At 49.4% G+C, this 23,858-nt stretch overlaps 2 protein-coding genes across 6 annotated transcripts in view; one reads left to right on the top strand and one right to left on the bottom strand.

The window, feature by feature from the left end:
* SLC12A5 (solute carrier family 12 member 5) overlaps positions 1-8,055 on the top strand; it is a gene marked incomplete at both ends in the record, with an annotated part of 36,445 nt that extends 28,390 nt beyond the window's left edge. For 2 of the 3 annotated variants that reach the window (XM_080925485.1, XM_080925487.1), the window contains 10 exons: positions 577-745; positions 2,876-3,071; positions 4,353-4,522; positions 4,677-4,808; positions 5,548-5,655; positions 6,704-6,826; positions 6,919-7,118; positions 7,438-7,452; positions 7,685-7,818; positions 7,964-8,055. In XM_080925485.1, the coding sequence (XP_080781611.1) occupies positions 577-745; positions 2,876-3,071; positions 4,353-4,522; positions 4,677-4,808; positions 5,548-5,655; positions 6,704-6,826; positions 6,919-7,118; positions 7,438-7,452; positions 7,685-7,818; positions 7,964-8,055 (1,339 nt within the window). The remainder of the gene's footprint in view (positions 1-576; positions 746-2,875; positions 3,072-4,352; positions 4,523-4,676; positions 4,809-5,547; positions 5,656-6,703; positions 6,827-6,918; positions 7,119-7,437; positions 7,453-7,684; positions 7,819-7,963) is intronic. The other variant, XM_080925486.1, reaches the window with a different exon arrangement.
* A 2,715-nt stretch (positions 8,056-10,770) lies between these two features.
* NCOA5 (nuclear receptor coactivator 5) overlaps positions 10,771-23,858 on the bottom strand; it is a 32,602-nt gene continuing 19,514 nt past the window's right edge. For 2 of the 3 annotated variants that reach the window (XM_080925036.1, XM_080925037.1), the window contains exons 3-8: positions 23,171-23,497; positions 21,210-21,346; positions 19,910-20,036; positions 14,655-14,854; positions 13,187-13,507; positions 10,771-12,694 (exon numbers count right to left, since the gene is read on the bottom strand). In XM_080925036.1, the coding sequence (XP_080781162.1) occupies positions 12,105-12,694; positions 13,187-13,507; positions 14,655-14,854; positions 19,910-20,036; positions 21,210-21,346; positions 23,171-23,497 (1,702 nt within the window). In that variant the 3' untranslated portion in view covers positions 10,771-12,104. Of the gene's footprint in view, positions 12,695-13,163; positions 13,508-14,654; positions 14,855-19,909; positions 20,037-21,209; positions 21,347-23,170; positions 23,498-23,858 lie in introns of all 3 variants that reach the window. The other variant, XM_080925038.1, reaches the window with a different exon arrangement.

Below are 23,858 nucleotides of genomic sequence, written 5' to 3'. Positions count from 1 at the left end.
TTCCCAGATGCTGCCCTTGGCACTGTCTGTAGGTTCCCAAGTGAACTGACAGCACAGGGCCCAGCCTAGAGTAGGTACTCGGTCAGCACCTTGAAAGTGATACGGAGTTGGAGGGACGTGAAGCTGAAGGCATAGAGGAGTGGTGGGTACATGACTGGATGGATGCAGGGTTAAGCATGTGCACAAAGAGGAGTCTATCTGGGTGAATAGATGGATGTGTGAATGGATGTGTGGGTGGGCAACTGAGTGAATAATGCCTGGTAGGTAAATTCATCTGGGTACTGCAGGATGACTGCAAGATTAAATGGACGAGTGGGTGGCTGAATGGATGGATAGATGAATGGGGTGGATGGAGAGATCGGTGGGTGGGTGGGTGGATGTATGGAGTGGTATGGAAGACGGCTGGAGGGCTTGCTGCTCACGGAAGTGGTTGCTGCTGCCCCGGAAGGTTATGGTTGACGGGGCCCAGGTGCGGGGGCATAGAAGATGCATGGGTAAATGGGTATCTGTCTTGTGGTGGGAGGATGGGTGGTAGAGAGGTGGTAGGTGGGTCATGTGGACCTGCACCCTCTTCAGGCCCCAACTACTGGTGCTGGTGCGTGTAGACCAGGATCAGAACGTGGTGCACCCGCAGCTGCTCTCCTTGACCTCCCAGCTCAAGGCAGGGAAGGGCCTGACCATTGTGGGCTCCGTCCTTGAGGGCACCTTTCTGGACAACCATCCTCAGGCTCAGCGGGCAGAGGAGGTGAGGAGAGGCTGGGTAGGGTGGGGAAGCCAGGGTCTGAAGGGAGCTGGTGTTTGCCCTTACCCCCACCCCCTCCTCTGTTCTTGCCTTCAGTGTGCCTTTGGGATCACAGGGCACTCGGAAGTTTGTCTTCTCCTTAGAAGATAAGCCTGAGGGTCAGAGAGTGAGCTAGTAGTGCCTTACCCCACAGGAGCTGGGGATATGACGCAGTGGATGAAGTACTTATTTGCTATAAAAGGACCCGATCTCAGGTCCCTAGCAACCATAGAAAAGCCAGGCCCTGGGGGAGAGCTTCTGTAACTCTAACACTGAGGGGCACAGGGTGGAGACAAGAGGATCCTGGGAGCTCATTGGTTAGCAAGGTTAGCCAATCGTGAGCTCTATGTTTAATGAGTGACTCAAAAAAGTATGGAGGCCAGTTAAAGGGAGACAGCTAATGTTGACCTCAGGCCTCATGAACATCTGTGCATATGCGCACACACAATTCAGCCTACAAAACCAATGGCTAATAGAGGCAGAAGGGCCCATTTTATGGATAAGGAAACTGAGGCTTAGAGACCAGGTTACCTAAAGTCAGAGACTACTCATCTTGCTGGAGGGGGAAATCTTCTAAGGTGCTTTCAGATTCAAGGATCTGCTGGCCACAGTGGTGCACACACTTAAATTTCAGCCTTTTCGAGGCAGAGGTGGATGGCTCTCTGTGAGTTTGAGGCCAACCTGATCTACACAACAAGTTCCAGGTCAGCCTGGGCTACACAGAGAGACCTGTCTCAAAAATAAATAAATAAATAAATAAAAAGAAACAAAAGTAAAAACAAAAACAAATTCAAAGACCTAGTAGGAGGAACCCAAGGCCCAGAGAGAAACAGCAGCTTTCTGAAGTCACAAGGCTGGCTGGAAGTCTAGCCAGGATTTGCACATGCCTCTGGCTCTGGGTCACCTGCTTTTGTTACATCCACAAAGGAGCATACAGAGCCACTGTGAATGGGGCATGCACTGTAGAAGTGTCTAGAACCCAGTGGGTAGAAGAGGAAGTGGGCTCTACCCAAGATTCAGGCCTGTCTCCTCTCAAGGTTGTAATTGGGAATAGAGAGAGAGAAGGGGCCTAAGGGAGGTGAGGTGGAGTGGGGAGGGGCACCCCTAATGGCTTGTGACAGTTGCTGTTTCTGCCTCACTGAGCCGTTCACACAAATCTATCAAGACTTAGAGCTGGAGGCCCCAACTCGTCAGGACAACTCAACATGGATTGGCCGAGAGCATGCTGGGTACCAGGCACTAGGCTAGGGGTAGGGCAGAGCAAGAGACCAAATGCTAGCCACAGGCCACGGCCGCACCCGGGAGGCTCCAGCCCCATTAGGCACCGTTGAGAGCTGCGCTGGGTTAATGACAACAGCAATAAGACACATTAGGGCTATGATACAGGGCAGTGTCCTGAGCGTCATTCTCCGGATTCCTGAGTAGGTCTGCCCCACCATGGGAGATAGGAGTAGAGGTTAGATGACTCGCCTGAAGCCACAGCCAGAAGGTGGCAGAGATGGAAATTAGCCTCTGTGTGTTTGACACCAGGGCAGTGGTTGAGGGCAGAGCGGTTGAAATCAGCCTCCTGGCTTGTCAAATTCTCACACTGGCAGCCTGTCCTTAGGTGAGACTTTCTTTCTCTGAGCCTCAATTTCCTCATGGATAAGATGGGAGTCACGAGAACCCTTCCCTCCGTGTGGATTAAGTGTGCACCGAGAATGCTTATCGTTATTTTTGCTAAATAATTATGGGTGGCCAAACAGGTTCCTGGCTTAACCGTGGTCTAGGAGGGTGCTGTCTGGGGAGGGTGGCCTCCGAGTGAAGGGAGTCAGGTTTTAATGGATCATGGAGGTGGAGGGTGTGGCGAGCAGAGGGCGAGTCAGAGCAGTCAGGAGGCTGAGCGGCTGAGGAGCAGGAACACGGATGGGGCACCTGGTTGGGTCCTAGAGTTGGATAAGATCAAAGCTGAGGTTCAGGAGGATGGGATAGATGCGGAGAGGGACAGAAGAAGAGAGGGAGGGACGAACAGATGGGAGGGAGTCTGTGAGCCCCAGCCCCAGCCCAGGGTGTCTGAGACTGGACTATCGACACATACTCCCCGCTCCCCCACAGTCTATCAGACGCCTGATGGAGGCGGAGAAGGTGAAGGGCTTCTGCCAGGTAGTGATTTCCTCCAATCTCCGTGATGGTGTGTCCCACCTGATCCAGTCTGGGGGCCTTGGGGGCCTGCAACACAACACCGTTCTGGTGGGCTGGCCTCGCAACTGGCGGCAGAAGGAGGATCATCAGACGTGGAGGAACTTCATCGGTACTGATAGGGTGGGCTCAGGGGTGAAGGGCTGGCTCTGGGATGCTTTGCTTCTGAGGGTTTCCTGCGCATAGTGTATGTGTGGCTCAGCACACACACAGCAGTTCTGCGTCAAGCCCCGGGAGGAGGGCAGGGCCGGACAAGGCAGAGCGAGGGCTGCAGCTTCACAGTCACTGAGGTCAGGGTCCATGTCTTCTTGGCTCTGGTCTGTCCTAGATGTGTCCAGCCAACATGTATAGAACGCGTCTTGTGTACCAAGTAACTTGAGGCTTTCTCTAATGCTCTCGGATCTGTGAGCACTAGGTACTGCCATCTGCATGCTGGTGTGAGACAGAGACAGAGACAGAGACATAGAGACGGAAGAATTTGCCTGGGTCACATAGCTGGGAAGTCTTGTTTGAAACAGCCAGAGGCTCCCCTGTTAACTCTAAACAGTTCTGACTTTTTTAAAAAAAGATTTATTTATTTAGTATATATGAGTACACTGTCGCTGTCTTCAGACACACCAGGAGAGGGCATCGGATCCCATTACAGGTGGTTGCTGAGAATTGAACTCAGGACCTCTGGAAGAGCAGTCAGTGCTCTAACCACTGAACCATCTCTCCAGCCCCATTTCTGACTCTTTTTAAGGATTCAGTGAGGCCACACATGGTGGGTTCTTGATTATCAAAAGAGGCATAGGCTGGGGAGGGGCTCGGTCGGTAAAGTGCTTTACCATGAAAGCATGAAGACCCAAGTTTGAGCCTGGAACCCCAATATTGGGGGTCAGAGACGGGAGACTCCCTGGGATTCAGCTGCCAGCCAGTCTAGCCTGCTCTGTGAGCTCTAAATCAGTCAGGGGAGATAAGAGCCATGTCAGGAACAAACAAACACCCCCAACAAGGTGGACAGCTCTCGAGGAACAGGAAGGGTGCCTGAGATTGACATCTGCCCTCCATATACAACTACATGTGTACCCACACAAATACCCCTCACTCACACACACACACACACACACACACACACACACACACACACAGAGGGGGAGGGGGGAGAGAAGAACAGGGAACATTATTGCCATTTAACCACTTAACAGGTGGGAAAACTGAGCCCAGGATAGAGAGATTGAAGATTTAATAGTTAAATAGCCAGATGAGGCTCAGGTAGTGCTGGTACTCTGATAACGAGTTCAAGGTCAAGGTCAGATGGGGGGTGCTGGGTGCCAGGAGACCTCGTGGCTCTGCCTGAGCATTGGGAGAACTGGTCACTGTTGCCCTCTGGTCTTATTTTGGTCTTTCCAAGAACTGGTCCGGGAAACTACAGCTGGCCACCTCGCCCTGCTGGTCACCAAGAATGTTTCCATGTTCCCCGGGAACCCTGAGCGCTTCTCTGAGGGCAGCATTGACGTGTGGTGGATCGTACATGATGGAGGGATGCTTATGCTGTTGCCCTTCCTGCTGCGTCACCACAAGGTGGGTGTGCCTGGCTGTCTGTGGTGCCGGGAGGGTACGTGTATATGCGGGTGAGGAATCGACGAGTCACGCTGACAGGTGAAGGGTGAGGGGGGATTTTGCTTCGGTTCGTCTCAGCCTCTGGCTGGACCTTTCTGGCCTTTGATCCTTGCAGGTCTGGAGGAAATGCAAAATGCGGATCTTCACTGTGGCCCAGATGGATGATAACAGCATTCAGATGAAGAAAGACCTGACCACATTTCTGTACCACTTACGCATTACGGCAGAGGTGGAGGTGGTGGAGATGGTAGGTCCCTAGGAGCCCCTGAAGTTCTTGAAGTCCCAGCTTGGCCTCTTTCCTTTTGGTTGTGGCACTAATCAGGAGCACTCGGTAGCCATCAGTGGACAGCGGCAAGTCGCCTTCCCCCGTGAACGTGTCTTAGCCTCTTAAGTACTCACCCGAAGGTTCAACCAGCCCTCTCCCACAAGAGTAGCCACCCTGTTGAAGAGTGCTCGTTCTGTGACACATGAGTCGGAACTCTCATGGTCTCCAATGATGTTTTCATCCCCAACTAGAACAGAAAGGTTTGGTGACTGACCACACAACACAGTGAGTGGCAGAGGCAGGATTCAAACCCAGGCGGGCCACTGCACAGTCTGTTCCCCATGGGAACACTGTCCCACTCCTGTCTCTCCACCTCCTCAGCGTATCCATGTTCATGAACCTACACGTGTCCGTTCACTTAGCCCCCCATTCACCCGGGCATGTGTGCATTCATTTCTTGTTCTCTCCTCCTTCATTTGCTCAGGTGATTAATTAACTAATCAACGGACTCATCACTTCACAATTAACACCCTTGGTTCCGGGTGGGGTGCACGGGGAGCCAGCCGCCTGTGCTCCCAGGCCCTGGTTTGGTCCCTTGCCTCCTACAACCTTGGTACAAGGACATGTGATAGGGAAGCTGCAGGCTGGTGGCAGGGAGGGTTCCGGCCTCCCCACCTTGGCCTTCCTTAGTTCCAAGCCGCTGCCTTCTCCTTGCCCGTAGCATGAGAGCGACATCTCAGCATACACCTATGAGAAGACTCTGGTAATGGAGCAACGCTCTCAGATCCTCAAACAAATGCACCTCACCAAGAACGAGAGGGAACGGGAGGTAAGGGCGCCCTGGCCTGGCTCTCAGTGCCACAAGCTACAGGCCTGCACAGGTGTGGGAGGTTCTGGGCTGCTATCCCTGGCCATCGGGAACGGTGTATTCACCTTAGCCCTACCCCTACCCCCTGTCACCTCCCTAATGCTTGGCTCTCCTGCTGTGGGGCTACATGTAGCTGTTGCCTCTTTCCAGCCCCCTCACAGGGACGTTGGCATCGAGACAGACTTTTGCCTCTGTAGGGGACTTCTAGGCCCGAGGGAGAATAGTGGATGCTAAATATGTATGGATGACAAGTTCTCAGGGGGTGTGTGCTGCCAGTGTGGGAGACAAGGGTTCATGTAACAGACTCGCAGAGTGGGTAACAGATGGGTATTTAAAGACTTGGATGTTGGGTAGGAGGCAGGGGCGAGCCTCCTAGGGGGTGAGTGAAGGGCTCTCAGGAGAGGTGGTGCTGAGCACCCCATGGGGTAAGGTCTCTTCAGTTTCAATCACTGTACAGATAAAAAGACCCACCCCAGGGAGTGGAGTCCCTGGAGAAAGTGAGGGATGATACCCAGGGCCGTGGACAGAACTCCTGGAAGCCGCTGCTGGGGAGGGTCCCATAGGCAAAGGCAAAGAGCTGTGGTTTATGAGTCTCTCACTCAGGTGGGGAGAATCTGCTTTTCAGAATGTGGCTGATAGGAGTTCAGGGAAATGAGAGATGGGCCCTTGAAGGATAGGGGTGTCACCCAGGGTGATAGCAGAAGTGATGAGAAATGCTGTGTGCTGGGACCAGCCAGAGTGACGTGGGGACATGGTGCTAGGTTCAAGCTTGCTGTGCCAGGTGTTAGACTGCTGGTTGCCGACGGCAGGAAGGTCTGGGCTCTGGAGACCAGAGGCCAGGTCAGCAATGCAATAGGTGTTTGGTCGTGAGGCACTCCACTATTTTTACAACGCGTGCCACTCAGGAATGTGTGTAACCTGGATAAGCACCAGCTGTAGTAATGGCTCTTGGCAGGGCGTGGGTGGTGACCCCTCAGCAGAGCTGGCACCAACCTATGTCACTCCCTAGATCCAGAGCATCACAGATGAATCTCGGGGCTCCATTCGGAGGAAGAATCCAGCCAACACTCGGCTCCGCCTCAATGTTCCCGAAGAGACAGCTTGTGACAATGAGGAGAAGCCAGAGGAAGAGGTGAGTGGCTGGGATGGTTTGGCTCTGGCTAGTGGCAGCAGAACCTTTGGCCACCAAAAGTGTCACCTGCTGAACCATCATCCCTACCTCAGGTGCAGCTGATCCATGACCAGAGTGCTCCCAGCTGCCCTAGCAGCTCACCGTCTCCAGGGGAGGAGCCTGAGGGGGAGGGGGAGACAGACCCAGAGAAGGTGCATCTTACCTGGACCAAGGATAAGTCAGTTGCAGAGAAGAATAAAGGCCCCAGTCCCGTCTCCTCCGAGGGCATCAAGGACTTCTTCAGCATGAAGCCGTACGGGCCTGGGGCTGCATCTGGGGGTAGGGTGGGCCTAAAGGTGTTTAATATGGCAGAATACATGGGCAGGAGGGTCCCAATCTGGCAGTTTGACGACCAAAGGCAGAACTTGCCTTGGTTTTCCCCAGTTCAAGACTTACAGGACTGGGCTTGATCGTTAAGGGTCAGGACCCACTCCCAAGTGCAGGCGTTGAAAAGGTGAAGGCGGTGGGGGGCAACGCTTATCCTGGGCAGATGGTGGCTGGCTCAGCGGGGTGCTTCTTTTCCTGACCCCTCTTTTTCTTTCTCTCTTTGCTTCTCTTTGTGTTTCCTGAAGGGAGTGGGAAAACTTGTAAGTGCGCCACCATTTCCATCACTTCTCCTAGGTTTCTAGGGTCCCTACTCCACGGAACTCTCAAAGGGTGTCCCTGGTCACTGTCCTGCTTGGAGAGTTCTGGGGTTGGGGGCGGTCCCGAGCTGGCAAGCACCAGGCCCGAGCAGACCGACTCAGGCTGGGAGGGCGACCAGACCTAACTCTTCCTGGCCTGGGCTAACATCCTCACTTCCTCTCCTTTCTTCTGCAGGAACCAGTCCAACGTGCGGCGCATGCACACAGCTGTGCGGCTGAACGAGGTCATTGTGAATAAATCCCGGGATGCCAAGCTGGTTTTGCTCAACATGCCCGGGCCTCCCCGCAACCGCAACGGTGATGAAAACTGTATCCTGGATTTAAGTTAAGGGGAAGGAGAGGGACGGCACCGTACGTGGGTCCTCTAGCCTGGGATGGAAACTCTAGAACAGGATTCTAGGACAGGGACTCGGGCTGAGAGAAGGCGCAGGCTGTCTCCTTGACCAGCTCTCAGACATGGAGTTCCTGGAGGTCCTCACTGAGCAACTGGACCGGGTGATGCTAGTCCGCGGTGGCGGCCGAGAGGTCATCACCATCTACTCCTGAAGGCCAGGACCTGCCACTCCGGCCCGAGCGCGCCCGGCCCGCGGCCCCGGAGCCCTCGCCGCGCCTCCCCGCCGCTGTCACCGTTTACATAAGACCCTGTTGCCCGTGCCCTGGCCCCTTTCCCTCCCGCTGCCTGCAGCCCGGAGGCCTTGCCCGTCGGGGCTGACCCGGAGGGAGGCCCGTGGACCCCTTTTTTGAGCCCGGCCCCGCCCCGCCGGAGCAGACGTTGCAATAATGGTGGCGAGGCGGCGTGGAGAGGAGCGGAACCGTGGTCCCGGGCCGGCAGCCTCGAGCCCGTCCCTCCCCACGCCCCGCCGCGCTCCCCGGGACCCTGGTCGCCGAGCCCGGGCACTGCTCGGCCTCGCTATACATAGTGTACAGGAGACATCGCGTGTATTTTTAATGTCCCCATATTTCTGTAACTAGAAACGCAACGGACTCCGCCACGGCCGCGCTCTCCCCGCTGCGGGCGCCCAGGAAGGTGGAAGCCCGAGGAGCCAGGTTTCCCTGAGCTCGCGGGCTGAGAGCCGAGTGCTTTAAGGCCGGCGCTCTCCTTTCCCTTTCCTGTCCACGGCCTGGGCTTCCCTCTCTTTCCTCCAGTTCTTGGCGAACGCAGGTGAGACGTCGGCCGGCTTCGGTGGATGCGAGCTTCCCAGCGACCAGGAGGAGGAGGGGTTGCCCCTCCACGGGGAGAAACTGAGGCCCGCGCCCACCGCGGAAGCCCTGCCCGGTGCCTTCGTGGAGGAGCAGGCGTCTCTCCTGTTGGCTTGCCGCCTGCTCCCTCTGTCCCGTGGCTCCTCGCCAAAGACTGAATTCGTGGAGCTGGAGGGCACACCCTCCCCAGTTTCCTTCCTGGGACAGGTGAGGGGCCAATGTCAGTCAAGGGGCGGACTCACCAGGAGGTGAGGACCAGCCTCTTGGTGCCCGTTCTGCAACTCCTGCCTGGGAACCCAGCCGCCTAGTTGTTCTGGGGCTGAGCTTTGCTGCCTAGCAGCAGGTCCTTAGCTACTGTCTCTCCAGATACCAGGACCTGGAGTAGGGATGGAGTCATATTGGCTCAGCTGTTTCTGGCGCTTCTCTGCCCCCCAAACCCCAACCCAAGTAGGACACAAGGCCTTTAGCTTTCCTAACTTATCCTTGGCGCTTCCGCTCCATCAGCCCCACCTGTGGGGAGGTGCCCTCAGCCCCTCAGAGAGGCATTTGGCTGGTTCCCTTCCCCAGGGCACGTGACTAAGAGGACAGGCACTGCATGCTCCTTTAAACGCCCTCTGGGACTGGGTACAGTGCCTCCAGCCCCAGGGCCCTGGCCTGCGCACCTAGATAAACATCATTCCCCCAGGGCCAGGGCCACTAGCTGACCTCACCACCTTTTTCCTTGATCCCAAGGCAGAAAGAGCTGCAGCTGGTGTCATCTAGACAGGCTCAGGTGTGGCCAGAGGCAGGGCTGGAGAGCCACTGCCCTGTTGCTTGGCCCAAGACCCCTCTGAGATTGGATGGGGATTGGGTTATTCTTCCAGGCAGTGGCCATCAAGTTGGAAGTGTAGTACCCAGGACCCCTCATCCTTCTAGACTGCCCTCCCTTGCTGTGGTTTTTGCCTTTTGGGGCAAGAGAGGGGCTGGGCAGTATCAACACCAATTAGGGAACCAAAGTTGCACTACCTGGGCCCAGACTCTGGTTGGCAAGAGCAAAGTTTCCGTTGATGAAAACAAACAGCCCACAACAAAACCCCCAGTTTTCTGTGCTCCATGTGCAATATTTGTTATGAACCTTGTGTCGTTCAAGTCACCTTTATAATCACTGTAGCTAGATGTTTCATGTCCATCCAGGTGACTTTTACTGAGTGCAATATTTCAATAGCCTGGTAGTGAGAAGAGTGTTGCTTTTGTTTCAGCCGACCTATGTGCAGGGCAATGCAATGCAGTCCAAAACACTTGTAAATAGGAGAGGTTGCAAGCCAAATCAAGAGTATTTATCGTTATTACTATTATTATTAGGCCTGCCTTTAATTTTAGTGTTTCGGTATTTCGCATCCTGCCTCGGTATATTGATCTTGTGTTCTTTGTGCCAATATGCAAAGGAGAGGGCCCGTTCTTTCCTTTACTGTTGAATGCTCCCATTTAATGCTTTAAGGCTTTTACTGTGTTCATTTTTTAGATACCTGTCTGCACACAATGCAATAAAAATAATTTTATTACACCCCTGACAGCCTGAGGGCCAAGGTTTAGATACTTCAGAAGGAAGTAAAATTCACTGCCAGCACCTGAAGCTTTGGTTTTTTGAGACAGAGTTTCACGGAGCACAGGTTGGGCTGGAACCTGACCAGTTAGATATTAGGTGGGAAACACTCCCTTTCACTCATAGAACTGAACACATCAGCTTTAGGGCCCTGTGCCTGAGCCAGGAGGTGCTTCCTAGGTGTCAAGTCACATGGCACCCTCTAGTAGGCAGAGTCTCTTCTCTGGAGGAGGCTCGGGACAGTCATGATGACTGTATTAAAGGCTCTTCAAGGTCTCCCATGTTCTGACTACAGATTAGTCCAAACTCCTGCATAATGGGTGGGAACAGGCATGAAGGCAAGGAGGAATGAAAACCATCGCCCATCAAGGCTCCTCACAACGGCCTCCTTCCTTGTAACATGTCTTGGACACACCTGCGATCCACTGTCTCTCTAGCAGCAGCACAGAGGATGACAATTCGCTGTAGGGATTACTGTCAACACTTCTCAGTAGGCGGGCAGCACATGGAAGCTTAGGCTGCATACAGATTCTGATCTTGGGGAAAGTGCTCAGCAGAGGTGCTGCAGACACCCCAAGAAAGATTGGCACAGGTCTGGCTTTTTCATTTTAATTAAAAAGTAATTATTTCATTTTATCAACAACACAAGAGTTCCAAAGAGGGGGGAAAACCCACCGTGTAACACAAACAGATCAGAACATAAACTGCTGCCATTTGGGGACTTACTTGGCTTTTGGAACTAGTTTGCTCAGCCTCTGGCAGGGACTCAACTGGAGGAACCATTCTTGCTGCCCAGCCAGGCCTGATTCTCCCCCAGACTTGATCCCTAGGGTTCTAATGAGCAGTCTTTCCCAAAGGAAAAGATTCTTCTTCCTTTGGCTCCATTCAGGGCAGCAGCCAGAACCCTTCTCTAAGTATCACCCTGTCTCAAAAGTTACAAATGTTGTTCTCTATGAGAATATATCCAACTACCACAGTCTAACATCAAATGGTCCCTGTCTTCCACTCATCAGCAAACAGAATAAGAGTTTGGATGAAAATAAAAAGGCTGGGGCTCAGACTAAATCACTGACAACACAGTCCAGCTCCAGAGCCTGCAGCCCCCCAAGTGCTGACTGTATGAGGTACAGCAGAGAGAAAGCTATTGGCTAATGCTATGGAGAGCAATGGGTCCCAGAGTCACAGTTCATGTCAAAGTGCTGAGAGAGCTGCTCAGTTGTCTAGAGACCCTCCAAGAAAATGGAAAACTATGAAACCAAACCAACTTTAAGGGACCACTCTGATGCAGGCACAAGAGTCCTCTCTTCTCTGGCTGCCACGTGGCACTTACAGTCCAGAGAAAACACTCTTGAGTCCTTGGAGTCCCATTCTCTGATGGACAATGACGACACTGCCTGCCAAGGTCACCTGGCTTCACTGTGAGGCAGGAGCCCAGCTCTGGCTGATGTGGAAGTCGGAACTAAGGCTGTGACCACTGACTCCAGAAATGGTGTTCCCAACAGGGCAGCTGGGCTTGGCTTCTTCCTTTTTTCCTCCAAATCTGTCAGGCAGGTGCCAGAGCAATCCCAGACAGAAGCTGAGCCTAAATCCCAGAATCCTTATCTCTACCCAAACAAAAGATCCAGCCCGGAACGCAGTCTAAGTTCTGATTCTGTTAGGTGATAAGCAACAGCCGCAGGAAGGAGTGGTGAGAAAAACAGGATATTTGATGTTGGTCTGGAAAATGTGACAGACACTTCCAAACAACTCTACTTAGGATGAAGTGGAAGGGGCCAGGAAAAGGGGGAACTAGGGACAGTGGACCAGTGTAGCCTCAGTAATGCCTCTGGTAAGATCCCATGGGGGCCTGTGGCCGCCCTACCTGTGCTGCAGTTTGGCTAACCAGGTGAGAAAGGGCAGGGCCACTCTGAATCAGGGTGTCCAGAGCCTTCTGTACACTTGGATTGTCAAAGTTAATACCTGTGGAAGATACAGGCCTCTGGCTAGCCATGTTGCTGGCAGGTGCCAGGCGACTGGGAGGCTGACCAAAGAGCCCTTGGGAAGGAGCCCCAGGCCTAGGGCCCATGTTCCGAGCAGACCCTGCCTGTCCCACAATGTTTGGAGGCTGATTTCCTGAGGCCTGTGGTCTTTGCTGAGGCTGGCTGTTTGCTGCTGTGGAAAAATTCTGGTTCTGGGAGCTTCCTGTAGCCACTGAGGGGGATGAAGAGCTGCTGTTGGCTGAAACCGAACCACTGTTGAAGAGGCTGAGGATTTTGGCCTGAAGCTCTTGCTGGGAGGTGGGGGGTGCGGCTGGAGTGGGTGTAGCAGAAGGGAGCACTTGGCCGCTCTGAAGCGGTTGGGAACTTGGTTGTGTCTTCAGCGAGGAACCCGAGGCCGCCCCGAGTGGCTGGCGGGAAATCGGGCCTGGAAGACAGAAGAGGAAGGCATCTGGTTGAGAGTGCCCCCTATGGGCAGGAGGCCTAGCAGCCACAGGAAGAACAGCAATCATACATCACAACAATCATACAGTACAGACAATAACATCAAATTACAAAGGGGCCATTGCAGGATGTGGACTGTTGCACAGAAAGCAGCCCAATGCCCAACAAAAGTGCTTAAACAAAACAAAATAAAACCTAAATAAATAAACAAGGGGCATCCATTATGGCTCCCAGGATACCAACAATACTAGATTAAGCCCCAACAGCCCAACTCTAGGGAGCAGGGCTCAGCAGTGAATCAAGATCATCATTAACAGCATCATCATCAGCGTGCATGGATTGTGGGAGAAGCCAAAGGATGGCTCATTTCCCTTGCCCACCCCAGAGAACCCCGGGCATGCCACCCTCCCAACAGAGCACAGGATGAGAGAAATGCAGAGTGAGAACTTCACCTCGGCCCTGCCACGTAGCTCACCAGGCAGAGAGTCGGCGCTGCTCCTCAGGAGCCGCTCCTTCCGCTCGCGCAGGTAGTTGATGATCTTGTCCGTCTCCTCAGCAGTGAGGTATCTGTTGTCTGCCAGGAGGTTGATGAGGCTCTGGATAGCTGGAGGGTGCCCTCCACGACCTCCCTCTTCAGGGCCTCCACGATCTCTTTCCTGGAGGATGGCGTCATTAGCCATCTTGGCTGCCTGTCGGGCAATCTCCTCACGTTCCTTTTCTCGACAGTCATTCTTGTAGCGCTCATAATTTCTGGCCACCAGCACCATGGCATCTGCCTGGGGCATGTTGCGATGCTCTATAGGAGGGAATGACACACCAGTCATTTTCTCCTGTGACAGATCCAAGTGCCCACTGCTGCGCTTTGCCAAGCCTTTCTCAGTCTCAAAGCAGAGAAACACTGCAGTGCCAAGAAGTCTTGAACCTAGAGTGAGGTGGGCTGAGGGACAGAGCAGTGCTCTTGAGTGTGGGACACACCTTCCTACAAAGCTATTTCCTCAGAGGATCACAGACCTGTGGTAAAAACCAAAGGAACACGAGGGCCTCCCACAGAGTCAAATAGGCCATGTGGGGAGCAGCCAGGCAGCCTCCACACAGCAGCAGAAGGCTGCAGAGTCTTGTGTGAAGCCTCACTCCCTGCTGTGCTCAGGGCAGAGTCACTACAGCCTTTTAATTCATCAGTTCAAAAGTCATGGATTAAGATTAAGTTGTAACCCTAAATAACCACCTCTTCTCAATGGGGCAACAGTCTTATAGAGTACTGAGGATACTTGGAACCTTACATAAACATCTACACACAAGCTAAAGGCAGTTCCTCAGAAACAAATAATTTACCATACCCTGTGACTATGGGTGGAAGAGCCAGGTCAACAGAGATCACAAGCAGGTAGAAAAGGGGAAGTTAGGCTTAAGAACCACAGACAGGGCACAGATGGCAGAGTCTCAGTGTTTGGGTTCAGTGCACTACAAGTTCCCTCCTCAAGCAGATCAGAGCCTCTCCTGTTCGTATAAGCCCTCTACTTGCTTTTCTAGCACATTGACAGCCTGTCTGTGAGAGTCCCATCCCTGGGAGCTGCATTTCAGGCAGCAGATGCCTAAGTCAGACCTTACTGAGAGCCAGGTATGTGCAGGTCTTTCCAAGAATCCCTTCAGTGATGTCCCACTGGTAGCTTGAGATGGAACAGTACTGACACATGGAAATTGTGACCACTACTAATCAGCCTGCCTCCCCACCATAGCTGGCTGTTGACAGGTTGCCAGCAGGTCTAGAACAGTATCAGAGAACACCAAGAAAAAGATGAAAGTCTTTTCCACAGCAAAGGAAGGGCTGCCACATTGGAACTGAAACATGTCAGTCATTCCTCAAAACCCACTTCTCATGAGCAGGGCACAGAATCTTTGCTGGCGACTACCTCTGGGAATTTGGACTACTTAGGCCTCTGTACCTTGTGGAGTTCCAAACATGATGTTGACTGTGCAGGAACGGTGAATCTGATGCTGCTGGGTGATGACAATGGCAAAGGGAGACCCTCCCCTGCTGACGTCCTCCAGCGCTTGTGAGAGGGATACCTCTGTGTTGAGGAAAATCAGGTCCACAACCATGCCCAGGTCTCGTACCTTCCTCCCCACAGACTCAGCATAATCTCTATGAGAACAAACAGGATCCAGGTGAGCACTCCCTAGCCACAGCTCAATCTGTAAACTTTTGGACCTTAGCCAGCTGTGTCTCCTAAAAACTCAGACTTAAGCCCACATAGTACTATCTTCAGGTTTCTAGGATAATTTTAACTTGTGCTATGAGCACACAAGAAGTTGCCAGTAGGACAGTACTTAACCTGCCTCCTCCACATCTCATTACCTGTTAAAGCTGACTCTGACTGGACACTGTTTCTATTCAGAAGCCTTACAGTGTTGCTCCCAAAGAGCCCGTTTAGACCTTGGAAAGGTCAGCATTTTGTTCCCTAGTAATTTGGAAAGCAAACAAGCCCTGAGGAGAGTGCTTCCTACTGAGTTTAGCTTAACAAGCTGTTACCAGAGGACCATTTAATAGTTACAGTATGAAGTAACTGGACACTAGAAAAAGCATCACTGGCTTCACATCGCTGCCAGAATTATCAGTCTTTCTTAAAAGGAAGAAACTGTAGCTTCATCTTCTCTTGCATGCCATCCAGATGTTTAACACTGCCCAACTCCCACTCACAGAAAAGACATATCAGAAGGCGTGAAGGGGGTACTGAGCATGTATATCAGTGCGTCTTCCATGTGTGATGTGGTCACTCCAAAGGGTACTTGCCACAACAGTGCTGGCACTGTCAGCAGTGCGATCACACTCAACAACAGGGAGTCTGAGCATCCTCTAGGGCCTGCTAGACTGTATCCAGGGAGCTTCCCAATTGAAGTCACAGGATAGAGCGCAGCTCCAGATGCTATATAGCCAGGTCCTCCAGATTCGCCTGTCAGCCTCTGCCTGCTTCCTGCCCTAAGCTCTCAATAATGGAATGGTCAGTTAGATCTCCATGGGGTCTTTTGCTGTCTTCTAGCCCCCAAGGCCGAGTTGTCTATCAGGTGTTAAACATTTAAGATTCTTTCCATATTTGCTATCTGCCCATAAGTGCTACTCATAGCAGCATAATGATGTTATCAAGAGATCTGATATAACCACCTCTGACCTTTTTTCTAACATATCTTTCAAAAATTTGCTAAGTGTTCAATCCTAGTCTTCTCTTCCTGTTTATCTATCTTCTCAAAGTTCCAAGCAGTCTTTGGTAACTGACACATCTTCCCCTCAAAATCCTTCAGCTATGGGACACAGTGCTCATCTATAATCTCAGTCATACAGATCACTTCTGAGCCACTGCTTGATGACGGTGCACAGGGATCCCCTGTGAGAACACAAATATTTCTAGTTTTCTTCACTCTGATCTTTGGAAGAAACAACTGTGTAGTGTCATAAAAAGTGTGAAGGCATCTGACGTGGAGGGTCTTCATCTACTCTGACTTACTGGTTTTCAAAATTGCTCATAAAACGTTTTGTAGTTCTCTTTATTCTCTACCCGTTTATTACATTTAAAAGGTTTCTTTTTATGTGGCCTGCCTGCGTCTGTCCGTCCGTCCGTCTATCTGTGTACCCTGTACCTTCCTGTACCCCAGGAGACCAGAAGAGTGTACTGGATCTTCTAGGACTGTAGTCAGAGAAGGTTGTCAGCCCCCATGTAGTGCTGAGAATTGAACACAGCTCCTCTGGAAGAGCAGTCAGTGAGTAGTCTTAACTGCTGAGCTCTCCTTCCAATTCTGACAGTTTAATGAACAAAACGTTCTAAGCCTCTTTTTGACTAAATTATTTCTGATAGCTTTCCAAACTTTGTTTTGATGCAACATTTCACAGGCAATATTTAAAAGAGGGAGATTCTTGGAATCCACAATGGTGCTACTGTGCTACTGAGGGGCTAACTTGCTGTTATGTGGCCCGTTGTTCTTTCCAATTGCTGGTCAAGTACCTAAGGAGAGGAATACTCTAACATCACCAGGATTTCTGCCCCAAATAGGCTTTGTTGTCAAATTCTTCTCTGGGTTTTTTTTTTTTTTGAAAAAGGGTTTCTCTGTGTAGCCCTGGCTGTTTTGGAACTCACTCGGTTGACCAGGCTGACCCCAAAGTCAGAGATCTGCCTGCCTTTGCCTGGATGGTCAGCATTTACCAGTGTACTTCTCTACCATCCTCTTCTGCCTCTTCAGTGGAACCATCAGTGTGAATTATGGGTCCTATCAGACTGTCTTCCTTCTTCTTTCCTTCCTTGCCCTTCAGTCTCATCACTGCTGATGTTCACACTCCTTTCATCAGGAAGAGCGTAATGAGATAAGCCAAAAACTCAATCTATTTCAATCTATTCACAACTTTATTTGTCTTTCCTCTAAGCACCTAGGTTCAGTCTTTCTGATGCAGTAGAACTTTTGTCCTGTGACCCATAGGTGCCCTGTCAATCCTATATGCCAAGAGTCTACGCTTAGTGGCCATATTGTTCATCAATATGTTTGACTATTGGATAAAAACCAACCCTAGACTGGGCAATTTGAAGGGCCTGCACTAGCCTGCATAAAAACTCTAGTCCTAGACTTGGAATAAAGCCAAGGTCCCTGATGGAGAAATTGAGTAATGTGAAGCTTCTTCCTAGGGTCTAGTTTACCAGGATCTGTTAACCTTTCATATCTGATGTTCAGAGCACCTGATGAATTTGTTTGAATAAAGAGTATTAATGATTAATAACACTGATTGGACAGTTTCTACCTAGAAGGTCAAAGTCTCAACTGCTTTCTCCTTCATCAGTAGGGCTTCCTTAGTTATACTGGCTACACATACTACATAGGCTCTGCACTGTAGCAGTTTTAGGATTCTAAAATGTGTCTGTGTCTCAAGATAGGATCTCACTACTTAGCCCAGGCTCCTCCTAAACTTGAAGTAATTCTCCTACCCCTGCCCTAAAGTGCTGAGACTATGGGCCTCACCACAACTGGCTGATACCTTTCTTCTGACGCTCCAGTTTATCACCAAGTGCTTTCTAGGACCTGCTGTACTCTTCAACCCTTGAGGAGACTGTATTAGAACACAATGTACTTTGATGGGATTTGGATTCTAGCTCTAGCAAAGCTGTTGTGGTGCTTTGAATGCTTGGCTAAAAGTGGTGCTATTTGGAGGTGTGGTCTTGAGGTCTAGTGTTCAAGCTCCACCCAGTGTGGAAGAGAACCTGCTCCTGGCTGCCTCCAGAAGACAGTTTCCTCTTGGCTGCATTCAGATCAAGATGTAGAACTCTTGCCTCCTCTAGCACCAAGTCTACCTGCATGCTGCCATGCTTTCCATCATGATGATAATAGACTAAACCTCTGAAACTGTAAGCCAGCCTCAATTAATGTTGTCCTTTATCAAAGTTGCCTTTGTCATGGTGTCTGTTCACAGCAGTAAAACTCTAAGAAGAGAAGCTACGAGTAAGTCCTTTAACCTTACCAAACTCACTTTTTTTTTTCTCTTAGAGCCAGTTAGTTACACAGGAACGTGACTTAGTTCCTGTCATTTGATTTTGGGTCCAATTTAAATTAAACATCTTGTTCTTCCTCTCACAGAACTATTATCTATGTATTTTTGTCACCTTCCTCACCAGCCCATGAAATCTACAGGCAGAAAAGGCTGAGGTGTTTGCTTATTACTACTGTAGTCCTAGTACCTAGCCATTCTCTCTCATGCACACACGCACAGACTCCTACCCCTAACTACAGTGAAGATTACAAATTGTTTATGTAAAGCATCCACCGGGCAGTATGGGGTAGGTGCTTAGGAAATGATGACTGCTTATTTAGCATCTAGAAAAGGTAAGGCAGCCCAACGCCTGTGCACTCTTGCCTGCTGGCTGGTATCTGAACAGATTTCCTAGCCACTGCACCTTTAAAATAAGCTTCTGTAACTGTAAATGGCTAGAAAATATACAGATTACTCACTACACGAGAAACAACACAGCTCCAGCCAAATGTGAAATCTTAGCAGAGAGGTATTAGAACTCTGACTTGGTTAATGTGGTCACCTAACACTTCTGTAAGGCCAAGCTTCCTGAAGTCCTACAGGATTCATGGTTGCTTGTTGTGGAAGTAGGTGGGGGAGATCTATTGGTTTTCTTGACTAGAAGATACTTCCATTCTTATTCTCAGTTCCCATGGTTCTGCAAGGCTAATCATATCTCTAAATATATGGCATATAAGACAGCCCTAGTAAATCACTGTATTCTGGGCCCCAGTCCAAAGTGACAGTATCAGGCCGAGAGTTAAGAGTAAGCTAGCTTAGTGTCAGGAAAAATCTAAAATGTCCAGTAGAACCCTGGGAGGATGGCTGCAGAGTCAGCATACTAGCTGAGTAAGCATTAGGATTCAAGTTTGGATTGTAGCACCACATAAAGCTGGGTGTGATCTAGCACATCTGTAATTCCAGAGACAGAGACAGGAGAACTGTTGGTGTTTTACGGCTGATAACTTAGCAGAGTAACAGCAGTTCTAGGTTTGGAAAGAGGCCTTTTCTATTTTCTTTTTTTGAGACAGAGTTTCTCTGTAAAGCCCTGTTTTGCAGTCTTGGAGCTCACTCTGTAGCTCAGGCTGCCCTTGAACTTACAGAGATCTTCTTGTCTCTGCCTCCTGAGTGCTGGGATAAAGACATGTGTCATCACTGCCTGACTAAGAAGTCCTTTTTCAACAGAACAAAGCAAGAAGGAGAGCTTATGCCGCCATTTGGCTTTTGTAGACACACACACACACACACACACACACACACACACACAGACAGAGAGAATATGAATATATCAGGGGAAAGAAGCTCTGTCTTTAGTAGGTTTACTAAGCTAAGAATATACATGTCTAAAAGTCAGTGCCACTCTGACTCTTCAAGTAGAAAAACACAGCCAGAAAGAGGGCAGAAGCAAGGAACACAGCAACGAGACACTGACAGGGAGCATGTCTTACTCACAGTTGGACTTTAGAGGAGATCATGTTTGAACTTCCCATTTAAGCAAACTAAAACAAGCACTTTATGTTGGGTTTTCTGTCACTGAGGAAAAAGCTCTAGCTCATGCTAAGGTGATAACAGAGAAAGCCAGCAAGGTCAGTGCATGGAGCTGCTGAGCACTGAACCCTATTCCATACCAAGGAGAAACAAGCACTGGCTTCTTACTTAGTCTGTTTGTTGACCACAATAACAGAGCAATCCACAGGCCTCTCAGCATCAAAACGCCGCTGGATCTCTTCAAAATACCGACGATAAAGTTCCTCTCTACGTCGTTCCTCACGTTTCAAACGCTCTGCAAGACACCAGCAGGGAAAACTTAAATAAAGACTATCCTTCCATAATGCAGTAAGATATTCTGAATCAATCTTAATCATGTCTACTATTTTCTCTTTTTTAAAAAAGATATATTTTTTAGACTTATTATGTATACAGTGTTCTGCCTTCGTGTATGCCTGATCTCATTATAGATGGTTATGAACCACCATGTGGTTGCTAGGAATTGAACTCAGGACCTCTGGAGGAGCAGTTAGTGCTCTTAATCTCTGAGCCATCCCTACAGCCCAACTATTTTCTACTCTCTTAAATCCATCAAGATAAAACCTTGGGTGACAAGCCACAGCCACTATAATGCTTTATATAATCCTACTACTAAACCGACCAAGAAAGGAAGCTAGCTATTTATGTTTTTAAAAGGTGGATCAGCCAGTGTGGTGACTCATGCCTGTATAATTCCAGCACTTAGAAGACTGAGGCTGGAGGACTGCTGAGTTCCAGTCTGCCTAGGTTCCACAGTGACCTCAGATTAGCGAGGGCTACTCATGTTTAAAAAAAAAAAAAAAAAATTGGACAAGATGATACATGCCAGGGAGATGGAGCCAGGTCTTGGTTAAAGCAACAGTAAACCAGCCGCTGTCTATCTTTCTGTGTACCTTACCTGATACTGGACACTGCCATTCTTTTCAGTTCTGTAATGGTTCTAAAAAAAAAATTTGTCTGGACTTTTTTGAAACAAACAAACCAAAGTGCGAATTTTATAATACCCAGTATTAGTCAAATGGGCAAGAGTAGATGAGATTCCTCCCATTTCTAACTGGCCAGTACAAAACAGTCTGAAAATCTCTGCAGAGTTGAGAAACTTAGGGAGAAGCTGTTAGGTAAGAATGATAAAGACACAGAAACCCCTACTTCGTGTGTGTGGTCAGTTACCTGCAAAATAAGGAAAAATGCAGGGAAGTCTCAGCACCTTTACTTGCAACCTTCTGCTCATTTCTCGATATTACAATTTCCTATTTCCTGTAGTATGATTAAACTACATGACAATGCCAATTTGCATTGAAAAACAACATTAACATCTGTGGACTGCCTGGCTGGGTCACTGAACTCTTTATAGAGGTGCTGGTGTCCACAAATCTTTGGTGATCACCCCCCCCCCCCCCGTAATGGGAACACACTGCTGTGACTTCACCTTTTGCACGAGACTGACTCTCTGGGCCAGGAGGGCCTCGTCCATCAAAGCTGTCTCTGTACCGGTCAAAGTAAGAGTCATCCTTTCTCCGGCAATAGTCATCCACCCTCAGATACCGGTCATAAGAGCCTTCTCTCCTGAAATTTTAAGGATAATTTCTCAAGTTACAACTGTCCTATCCTGCAAAAATCAGACCCAGAGAATGCTTCAAAACTCAAGTCCCTCCAGGGCAGTCACAGAAATCGACACACAGGTTTATATGCAGGATGTGTTTCATCTCTGGGACTGTGACTAAGTTAACTCACCTCACAAAATGACAAGGACTTCAGATGAAAAGAGGTGGTATACAGATAGCACTTGAGCAAATAGAAAATGGTTGTTGGAGAAACCATTTTATACCTTTTCCATCTCTCTTCCCTATGCTTTTAAAAAACTGCTGTAAAATATGTATTGATAATTTGTCATTAATATTATTTTTTAGGCAGGGTCTCATGTGGCCTTGAACTTGCTCTATGGTTAAGGCTGCCTTTGAACCCCCAGACTCCTGCCTCATTTCCCTGTGCTGTGACCGCAAGTGTGTGTCACCATCACCTGCACTATAAGCCCAATGCCATGTAGCTGTCATCACCACCCATTTCCAGTTGTTAGATAACCTCAAACAGAAGTCTACATCATTTGCCTGCTTTCCCCAGCCCCTGACAATCTGTATTTCTTGACTTTATGGATCTGTCTATTCCAAGAATTTCAAATAAGTGGAATCATGCGGTGGCTAGTTTTTTTGTGTCTGGCTTATTTTATATAGCACAGTATTTCCAGTATTCACCCCTGTCTTAACATCTATCAGCATTTCATAAACTTATGACTGAATAGCCTTCCATCATTTGCTGATGGGTATTTGGCTTGTTTTTGCCTGTGGTTTATATGGCTAGTGCTGCTATGCACACTCATACATACACTTTATTTGAATCCTCCTCAACTCTTTAACACTGTGTATGTGGTGTCTGTACTGAGTGTACAGAGACCAAAAGTTGGTGTTGTATGCCTTCCTTGATCACTCTTGTTATTCTTTGAAAAAATGTCTCTCACTGAACAAACCTGGAGCTCATCTATTTGTCAAAGATGGTTGGCCAAGAACTTCAGGGATCCACTTGTCTCTACCACCTTAGTGCTGAGGCTACAGATGCACACAGCATGCTTGGCTTGTTTGTGGGTACTGGAAATTAGCATTTTGGTCCTCAAGTTTGTACAGTAGATACCTGACTGGAAGAACCATCTCCTTTGCCTTCCGTTCTTGAACTTTTGAAGAACTCCTGAACCATTTCCCACAGTGATTTGAACTGGTCTTCTTGCCTCATCTCCCTGTGCTAGGATTGCAGATGTGCCATGAAACCAGCTAACCATCCAAGTATATACCACTGTACATAGCCTGTTAGTAATTGTTTTCTGTCTTTCCTGAAAGTCACTAGACATATCCTAGCAGGCCTGAAACGAATTCTCATGTGGTTTTCATCTGCACCTGCCCGAAGATTCATGATATGGGACATCTTTCATGAATTTGCTGACTACCTGCATATCTTTGGTTCTTGCATGGCCAATCTAATTTATGCTCCACTTCTGCTTTCATTTGTACAGAGGAGTCTTTCACAACAGTTATATCCAGATACCTTTTTGGTTTGTTGAGACAGGATTTTTCTCTGTAGCCCTGGTTGTTTTTGAACTCAGAGATGTGCCTGCCTCTGCCTCCCAAGTACTGGGATTAAAGGTGTGTCCTACCATAGCCCTGCTCCAGATGCTTTTAATAAGCACAATACACCAGTTATTCATCAGCAAACTTACTAAGCACTACTTGATAGGCACAGGAAATATAAGGTTACTTATGTAGAGTTCTCAGTAAGTGCATCCAAATACACCTAAGATTGGCCTCTAACAAAACAGCGGACAGGCTCTCTCTCTGGACATACCTGTACAAAGGGTCTCTGGAGTCTCTTATATCTCTGTATCTGTCATACACGGGATCTCGATGATCTCGAAAATCTCTAGAGTCTCTTAGATCACGAAAGTCCCGAAAATCTCTCAGGTCCCGGGCTTCACGTACACTTCTGCTGTCTCTGTGATCCCGAATGTCCCTGCTGTCTCTGCGGTCCCGCAACTCTCGAGGGTCTCGAATGTCTCTGCTATCCCGGGCATCCCGGCCATTTCTGCCATCCCTGGGTTCTCTCCTTGGACTTCCTCGAATTGGAGAGCGATCACGCCTTGTATCTCGACTATCTCCAAAGCTATAGGGATCCCTGTAGGAGTTAGTAAAAGCACACTAAGACAAAGAAATTTCGGGAGGCTAACCCTTCAGCTCTGTATAAAAGAACGCCACCTCCCTCTAAGTATTTTTCTCTAAAGTACAGCACTCAAACTACATATTTTAGGACAATCACCTATCTTGTTAGACCTAAAAGGTTCTAGAACCTCAAAGGGTTTCAGTATCAAAGGACGTATGCATGAACAAAAGCTATGATCTGAGTAGTTTAGTTATCAGGCTTTGGGCATAACTCAGCTTCTTAAACAAGCCGAGTTATATCCTCAGTTACAACAGGTTTTCAAAGGGAAAGCACTTTCCTCAAAAGTCTATTTTATTCCATTACCAGTGTATGAAAA

This window comes from Micromys minutus (genome assembly GCF_963924665.1).
Source record: "Micromys minutus genome assembly, chromosome: 11".
Lineage (NCBI taxonomy): Eukaryota > Metazoa > Chordata > Mammalia > Rodentia > Muridae > Micromys > Micromys minutus.
This window is presented reverse-complemented; position numbering and strand designations above follow the sequence as displayed.